General features: G+C 41.2%; 1 protein-coding gene across 1 annotated transcript in view; it reads right to left on the bottom strand.

Moving 5' to 3' along the window:
• Positions 1-738: 738 nt before the first annotated feature.
• Positions 739-9,166, bottom strand: part of LOC118947125 (guanine nucleotide-binding protein G(I)/G(S)/G(O) subunit gamma-13-like) — an 18,444-nt gene continuing 10,016 nt past the window's right edge. Inside the window, exon 3 of the mRNA XM_036972338.1 lies at positions 739-1,164. Coding sequence (XP_036828233.1) covers positions 1,059-1,164 — 106 coding nt within the window. The 3' untranslated portion in view covers positions 739-1,058. The remainder of the gene's footprint in view (positions 1,165-9,166) is intronic.

Below are 9,166 nucleotides of genomic sequence, written 5' to 3'. Positions count from 1 at the left end.
TGGAAAAGGCAATAGAGATGGTTCTGTGGTAAGGAGGGGCCAGTACTGTTGTTGTTGTTGTTGTTGTTGTTGTTGTTGTTGGGGGATAGACAACAACATGACCACCGTGCGGAGGAGGAGCTTATCAATAAATACATCAATAAATAAAACAAAGCATCATCAATAATTTAATAAGTTAAAGGGGCTCGTCTGTACAGTGTGTCAACAGGGTGTGTGTGTGTGTGTGTGTGTCTGTGTGTTCTGCCAGTGACAGTATAACTAATCCTCAGCAACCACAGAGCAGTCAGACAGAGAGCAGACAGACAGGGAGAAGCATTAAGCCTAATTTACAACTTCCTCTTCAAATCCAACGTCCTCTCCAGTCCGTGTCCTCATCGCTGACTGACTGGACACATTCTGTTCTAATGGACCTAGAGGATGGTGTAGACTGGCTGACTGACTGGCTGACTGACTGACTGACTGGCTGACTGGCTGGCTGACTGGCTGACTGGCTGACTGGCTGACTGACTGGCTGACTGACTGGCTGACTGACTGGCTGACTGGCTGACTGACTGACTGGCTGACTGGCTGCCTGACTGAGTGACTGAGTGACTGAGTGAGTGACTGAGTGACTGAGTGAGTGAGTGACTGAGTGAGTGACTGACTGAGTGAGTGACTGAGTGAGTGACTGAGTGAGTGAGTGACGGAGTGAGTGACTGAGTGAGTGACTGACTGAGTGACTGAGTGAGTGAGTGACTGAGTGAGTGACTGACTGAGTGAGTGACTGAGTGAGTGACTGAGTGAGTGAGTGACGGAGTGAGTGACTGAGTGAGTGACTGAGTGAGTGACTGAGTGAGTGAGTGAGTGACTGGCTGCATAAATACACTTCATATCAACATCAACATGAATATTAAAGGTAATCTGTGATGCATCAACGTGGCTGAAACTAGCAGGGGGGGGGGGTCTGGACATCAGCTGTTGTACATTCATGGTGGGGGGGGGGGGGGGGTGAGTGCTGTCCTGCCATGCCCCACCAGGCTGGGGTCAGAGGTCATGGCAGGGTCAGGGGTGGTAATCGTCTACAACAGGACACACTTTCCCTTTTCCACCCAGGGGTTGTTCTTCATGAGCTCAGGGTTCAGGAAGGGGTCCTCAGGTACCCCGTCCTCGATCCACTTCACCATGCTGAGGAGAGACAGATGTACTGTTAACACACACGCACATCTCCAGGGAGAGAGAGAGAGAGAGAGAGGGAGAGAGAGAAACAGAGAGAGGGAGAAACAGAGAGAGAGAGAGAGAGAAACAGAGAGAGAGAAGAGAGAGAGAGAGAAACAGAGAGAGAGCGAGAGAGAGAGACAGAGAGACAGAGAGAGAGAGAGAGAGAGAGAGAGAGAGAGAGAGAGAGAGAGAGAGAGAGAGAGAGAAACAGAGAGAGAAACAGAGAGAGAAACAGAGAGAGAAACAGAGAGAGAGACCGAGAGAGAAACAGAGAGAGAGAGAGAGAGAGAGAGAAACAGAGAGAGAGAGAAACAGAGAGAGAGAGAAACAGAGAGATCTCATCTCATTATAATGACCAGTCAGTTGTGTTGTCCATCTCATTATAATGACCAGTCAGTTGTGTTATCCATCTCATTATAATGACCAGTCAGTTGTGTTATCCATCTCATTATAATGACCAGTCAGTTGTGTTATCCATCTCATTATAATGACCAGTCAGTTGTGTTATCCATCTCATTATAATGAGCAGTCTATTGTGTAGCTGTTAGAGGTAGAGGTGTGTATCAGTCTGTTGTGTAGCTGGTAGAGGTGTGTATCAGTCTGTTGTGTAGCTGGTAGAGGTAGAGGTGTGTATCAGTCTGTTGTGTAGCTGGTAGAGGTAGACGTGTGTATCAGTCTGTTGTGTAGCTGGTAGAGGTGTGTATCAGTCTGTTGTGTAGCTGGTAGAGGTGTGTATCAGTCTGTTGTGTAGCTGGTAGAGGTAGAGGTGTGTATCAGTCTGTTGTGTAGCTGGTAGTGGTAGAGGTGTGTATCAGTCTGTTGTGTAGCTGGTAGAGGTAGAGGTGTGTATCAGTCTGTTGTGTAGCTGGTAGAGGTGTGTATCAGTCTGTTGTGTAGCTGGTAGAGGTGTGTATCAGTCTGTTGTGTAGCTGGTAGAGGTAGAGGTGTGTATCAGTCTGTTGTGTAGCTGGTAGAGGTAGAGGTGTGTATCAGTCTGTTGTGTAGCTGGTAGTGGTAGAGGTGTGTATCGGTCTGTTGTGTAGCTGGTAGAGGTGTGTATCAGTCTGTTGTGTAGCTGGTAGAGGTGTGTATCAGTCTGTTGTGTAGCTGGTAGAGGTAGAGGTGTGTATCAGTCTGTTGTGTAGCTGGTAGAGGTAGAGGTGTGTATCACTCTGTTGTGTAGCTGGTAGAGGTAGAGGTGTGTATCAGTCTGTTGTGTAGCTGGTAGAGGTAGAGGTGTGTATCAGTCTGTTGTGTAGCTGGTAGAGGTGTGTATCAGTCTGTTGTGTAGCTGGTAGAGGTGTGTATCAGTCTGTTGTGTAGCTGGTAGAGGTAGAGGAGTGTATCAGTCTGTTGTGTAGCTGGTAGAGGTAGAGGTGTGTATCAGTCTGTTGTGTAGCTGGTAGAGGTGTGTATCAGTCTGTTGTGTAGCTGGTAGAGGTAGAGGTGTGTGTTTCTCAGCTGATGCTGTTCTCTCAGTTCACTAACACATAATGGTGACTGTCTACACTACAATACACTGTCCACGGGGACTGGTGAGACGAGCCACACACACACACACACACACACACACACGTCTCTCATTCTCACTCACACAGTGTTCATCTGTGTTGTCCTTAAATGGCCTTAGGAGGGGAGGCTTCCTCACTTCAGACACTGTGTGTGTGTGTGTGTGTGTGTGTGTGTGTGTGTGTGTGTGTGTGTGTGTGTGTGTGTGTGTGTGTGTGTGTGTGTGTGTGTGTGTGTGTGTGTGTGTGTGTGTGTGTGTGGTGGAGGGGTCCCTGTGGTCCAGTTATAATGGATTAGATTGGCCGGGGAATACCAGACTTCAGCTCTAACAACACCTCTATGTAGCCTCTCCCCTCGATCTCACCTCCTCTCCTCTCCTCTCCTCTCCCCTCGATCTGACCTCTCTCCTCTCCTCTCCTCTCTCCTCGATCTCACCTCCTCTCCTCTCCTCTCCCCTCGATCTCTCCTCTCCTCTCCTCTCCTCTCCTCTCCTCTTCTCTTCTCTCCTCTCCTCTCCCCTCGATCTCACCCCTCTCCTCTCCTCTCCTCTCTACTACTCCCTACCCTCCTCTACCTCCCTCTCCTCTCCTCTCCTCTCCTCTCCTCTCCTCTCTACCTCTACCAACCTCCCCTCTATAACTCCTCCCTACCCTCCTCTACCTCCCTTCCTCTCCTCTCTCTTGCTCTCCTTCTTCCTCCCCTCTCCCCTTCCTTCCTCTCCTCTCTACCTCCCTCACCTCTATAGCACCTCTCTACCCTCCCTCCCCCATATCACCTCCCATAAACCTGTCCCAGTGGACAACAAGATGAGACAGGAGGCATGGAGTGAGAGGAGAGGAATGTTGGTCCTCTGGGACTGTTAAAGTGTTTAATAGAGTCAGGGTTGAATAGGAGATGACTGTTATTAATATAATGTTGTTACCAGGGCTGTGTTATTAATATAATGTTGTTACCAGGGCTGTGTTATTAATAGAATGTTGTTACTAGGGCTGTGTTATTAATATAATGTTGTTACTAGGGCTGTGTTATTAATAGAATGTTGTTACTAAGGCTGTGTTATTAATAGAATGTTGTTACTAGGGCTGTGTTATTAATAGAATGTTGTTACCAGAGCTGTGTTATTAATAGAATGTTGTTACTAGGGCTGTGTTATTAATAGAATGTTGTTACTAGGGCTGTGTTATTAATAGAATGTTGTTACTAGGGCTGTGTTATTAATAGAATGTTGTTACTAGGGCTGTGTTATTAATATAATGGTGTTACCAGGGCTGTGTTATTAATATAATGTTGTTACTAGGGCTGTGTTATTAATAGAATGTTGTTACTAGGGCTGTGTTATTATTAATATAATGTTGTTACTAGGGCTGTGTTATTAATAGAATGTTGTTACTAGGGCTGTGTTATTAATATAATGTTGTTACCAGGGCTGTGTTATTAATAGAATGTTGTTACTAGGGCTGTGTTATTAATAGAATGTTGTTACTAGGGCTGTGTTATTAATAGAATGTTGTTACTAGGGCTGTGTTATTATTAATATAATGTTGTTACTAGGGCTGTGTTATTAATAGAATGTTGTTACTAGGGCTGTGTTATTAATATAATGTTGTTACCAGGGATGTGTTATTAATAGAATGTTATTACTAGGGCTGTGTTGTTAATAGAATGTTGTTACCAGGGCTGTGTTGTTAATAGAATGTTGTTACCAGGGCTGTGTTATTAATAGAATGTTGTTACCAGGGCTGTGTTATTAATATAATGTTGTTACCAGGGCTGTGTTATTAATATAATGTTCTTACCAGGGCTGTGTTATTAATATAATGTTGTTACCAGGGTATTAATAGAATGTTGTTACTAGGGATATGTTATTAATATAATGTTGTTACCTGGGCTGTGTTATTAATAGAATGTTGTTACTAGGGCTGTGTTATTAATAGAATGTTGTTACCAGGGTATTAATAGAATGTTGTTACTAGGGATATGTTATTAATAGAATGTTGTTACTAAGGCTGTGTTATTAATAGAATGTTGTTACCAGGGCTGTGTTGTTAACAGAATGTTGTTACCAGGGCTGTGTTATTAATAGAATGTTGTTACTAGGGCTGTGTTGTTAATAGAATGTTGTTACTAAGGCTGTGTTATTAATATAATGTTGTTACTAGGGCTGTGTTATTAATATAATCTTGTTACTAAGGCTGTGTTGTTAATAGAATGTTGTTACTAAGGCTGTGTTATTAATAGAATGTTGTTCCTAGGGCTTTGTTATTAATAGAATGTTGTTACTAGGGCTGTGTTATTAATAAATGTTGTTACTAGGGCTGTGTTATTAATATAATGTTGTTACTAGGGCTGTGTTATTAATAGAATGTTGTTACTAGGGCTTTGTTATTAATAGAATGTTGTTACCAGGGCTGTGTTATTAATAGAATGTTGTTACTAGGGCTGTGTTGTTAATAGAATGTTGTTACCAGGGCTGTGTTATTAATAGAATGTTGTTACTAGGGCTGTGTTGTTAATATAATGTTGTTACTAAGGCTGTGTTATTAATATAATGTTGTTACTAGGGCTGTGTTATTAATATAATCTTGTTACTAAGGCTGTGTTGTTAATAGAATGTTGTTACTAAGGCTGTGTTGTTAATAGAATGTTGTTACTAAGGCTGTGTTATTAATAGAATGTTGTTACTAGGGCTGTGTTATTAATAGAATGTTGTTACTAGGGCTGTGTTATTAATAGAATGTTGTTACTAGGGCTGTGTTATTAATAGAATGTTGTTACTAGGGCTGTGTTATTAATAGAATGTTGTTACTAGGGCTGTGTTATTAATAGAATGTTGTTACTAGGGCTGTGTTATTAATAGAATGTTGTTACTAGGGCTGTGTTATTAATAGAATGTTGTTACTAGGGCTGTGTTATTAATAGAATGTTGTTACTAGGGCTGTGTTATTAATAGAATGTTGTTACTAGGGCTGTGTTATTAATATAATGTTGTTACTAGGGCTGTGTTATTAATAGAATGTTGTTACTAGGGCTGTGTTATTAATAGAATGTTGTTACTAGGGCTGACCCCAATTAGTCGACTGGTCGATTGTTTGGTCAGTAGGCTGTTGGCCGACCAAGATTTTTTTAGTTGAGCAGCAGCAAATATATATACTATATATATCTATATATTTACGCCCATCTCTGTGAACTAATTCATTGTGGAGGCCTCGACTAAAATGCTAATTTATGTTTGATCCATAAATGTGGTTGGAGGCTCCATATGGACGATGTGACGCAACGAGGAGCCTCCAGAGGCGTCCAGACAGAGGACAAATCCAGATCCGTACCGCATCGCCATTTGCCTCCACAAATGTCGTAACAATGCATTGACACGATTGTCAATGTAAATCCTGTATAATCACAAACTCACTTCCTTGACGACTGCCTTGACAACAGCTCTGCACTGCTCCGTGAAGCACGAGGAGGACGGATGCCGTGATTTCTGCAGAGGCCGTATGACCTTAAATCTGGGCGCTGTGTGGTGGATTGTCTGCATTGGCCATGCTGTCCTCCAGATGTACTATGGAACTTCTCTCTATCTCTCTCTCTCTCTCTCTCTCTCTGTGTCTCTCTCCCCTCTCTCTCTCTCTCTCTCTCTCTCTGTCTCTCTCTCTCTCTCTGTCTCTCTCTCTCTCTCTCTCTCTTTCTCACTCTCTCTATCTCTCTCTCTCTCTCTCTCTCTCTGTGTCTCTCTCCCCTCTCTTTCTCTCTCTCTCTCTCTCTCTGTCTCTCTCTCTCTCTCTCTTTCTCACTCTCTCTCTCTCTCTCTCTCTCTCTCTCTCTCTCTGTCTCTCTCTCTCTCTCTCTCTCTCTCTCTCTCATCATTTCTAATCTACAATGTTTGTTTGGTTATGGTAATTTCTGTTAATACAATACATCGTTATTCCAGTATTACCGTTCTCATTGTCGGCGTGGACACGTTGTTTGCGGAGCTACACTTGTGAGAAAAAAAAGTGTGGGTTTATTTCATTCCATTTTCCGAGTTTTGTCAATTCAATTTTAGTCAATTGTCTTTTGTTTGGAGCGTTGCTGTCAATGTTGAGTTTCTATAGAGACATTCTATCACTGGGAGTTCTAGAGTTCTATCACTGGGAGTTCTAGAGTTCTATCACTGAGAGTTCTAGAGTTCTATCAGCTAGAATTCTCTCCTTTACTTCTATAGAGACATTATATCACTGGGAGTTCTAGAGTTCTATCACTGAGAATTCTCTCCTTTACTTCTATAGAGACATTCTATCACTGAGAATTATAGAGTTCTATCACTTAGAATTATCTCCTTTACTTCTATAGAGACATTCTATTACTGAGAATTCCAGAGTTCTATCACTGAGAATTCTAGAGTTCTATCACTGAGAATTGTAGAGTTCTATCACTGAGAATTCTAGAGTTCTATCACTGAGAATGATCTCCTTTACTTCTATAGAGACATTCTATCACTGAGAATTCTAGAGTTCTATCAGCTAGAAGTCTCTCCTTTACTTCTATAGAGACGTTCTATCACGAGAGTTCTACAGTTCTATCACTGAGAGTTCTAGAGTTCTATCAGCTAGACACGCACCTGATTACACATATAAGTATATATGCCTATAAGCTACCTGTCCTGCATTCAAATGTAGGTATATAAATGTGTCCATTTGGGAGATCTCTTTCTGATTGGCTTAAAGGGGACCGAGAGACTGAAAAACAGCTTCTATCTCAAGGCCATCAGACTGTTAAACAGCCATCACTAACATTGAGTGGCTGCTGCCAACATACTGACTCAACTCTTTAATAACTTTAATAATGGAAAAATGTATGTAATAAATGTATCACTAGCCATGTTATATAATGTTTACATACCCTACATTACTCATCTCATATGTATATACTGTACTCTATACCATCTACTGCATCTTGCCTATGCCGTTCTGTACCATCACTCATTCATATATCTTTATGTACATATTCTTTATCCCCTTACACTTGTGTGTATAAGGTAGTAGTTTTGGAATTGTTAGCTAGATTACTTGTTGGTTATTACTGCATTGTCGGAACTAGAAGCACAAGCATTTCGCTACACTCGCATTAACATCTGCTAACCATGTGACTGTGACAAGTCAAATTAGATTTGTTTTTAAATCTCCACCACTAATAAACTGTGGAGCTTCTCAAAGTAAATGTTTTCTTCACCTCAAAACAGCAAGTAAACAAAGTCTTTTTTTTATTTTTTACATCCGTTGAGAATTACAAATAGTTCCTCAAAGTATTTGAAAAATCCTTCCAGCTCTCTCCCTTTCGATAACCACTCAGAGTGAAAGAGAAACCTTTCATGCTCTGATCCAGTGGAAACATCATAAAATAGCCCTACCTGATTACTTCTTATCAGTGGTTGACTTGGACTGGAATAGGTTCCGGAACTCATTTTGGGTTCCGGAACTGTTTTATATTCAGGTGTAGGAGCTCCACAATACTTTTGAGTTAATATTCTATAAGAGGAAGAGGAGCTCGAGCAGTAGATCATTGAGATATGAAGACATTGTTATAAATTAAAATAAACTCACAAAAATGGTGGCACGCAGATTTGTAGACACTATGACAATAGACACTATGGAAGACACTGTGGAACACAAAGCTTTTACTATCTCATCCTGGAATATACAAGGTCTGAACAGATCAGGATCGGATTTATCGGGATATTTTCTACCTGCAGGTTGCAATGTTTTTATTTGTTGGCTTTATGTAGACTATTTTTTTCACCATAGTTGGCAATAGAAGTTACTTTTTTAGATTAGTATCATTTTAATTTAGATTTGGATATCATTTTGATTTTCCACATTACAATATATTTTGACATATGAAGACGTTATTTTAAATGAAATTAAACTTTTCCACAGAAATGTGTGAAAACCATAACTGGCATGCAGATGGGTAGAAACGGTAAGGTCATTCAACATGAGAAAAGTTGCCGACTGCTAACCTATTACCGGCAACTTCAGGAGAGTAATGGCAGAATCTGCTGACGCCAGCAGGAGTGGGAGGAGAATAATCGGGTCAGTTTAAGGTTGTTTTTCTTTCTTCTGGTTATCTAGATTTCTGGCTCCCTCTTGAGTCATTTGTGTCTTATTTCAGCGAACATTAAGTTTCAAGTATCAGAGAAGCTCAATGCATGTAGTTGATTTTTTTTTAACACACAGGGTGTGTCTATAAATGGAAAAATACACATTTTAAAAATGTCAACCAATCGACTGGACAAAAGAACAGAAGACTTTCGGTCGACCAAGATTTTTTTAAATCGTAGTAGTGTAGTAGTGTAGTTGTAGTAGTGGTAGTAGTAGTAGTGTAGTAGTAGTAGTAGCAGTGTAGTAGTGTAGTAGTAGTAGTAGCAGTGTAGTAGTGTAGTAGTAGTAGTAGTGTAGTAGTAGTAGCAGTGTAGTGTAGTAGT

This window comes from Oncorhynchus mykiss, unplaced genomic scaffold (assembly GCF_013265735.2).
Source record: "Oncorhynchus mykiss isolate Arlee unplaced genomic scaffold, USDA_OmykA_1.1 un_scaffold_140, whole genome shotgun sequence".
In the NCBI taxonomy this organism is placed as follows: domain Eukaryota; kingdom Metazoa; phylum Chordata; class Actinopteri; order Salmoniformes; family Salmonidae; genus Oncorhynchus; species Oncorhynchus mykiss.
Note: the sequence above shows the minus strand (reverse complement) of the source record. Positions and strands in the feature narration are given on the sequence as shown.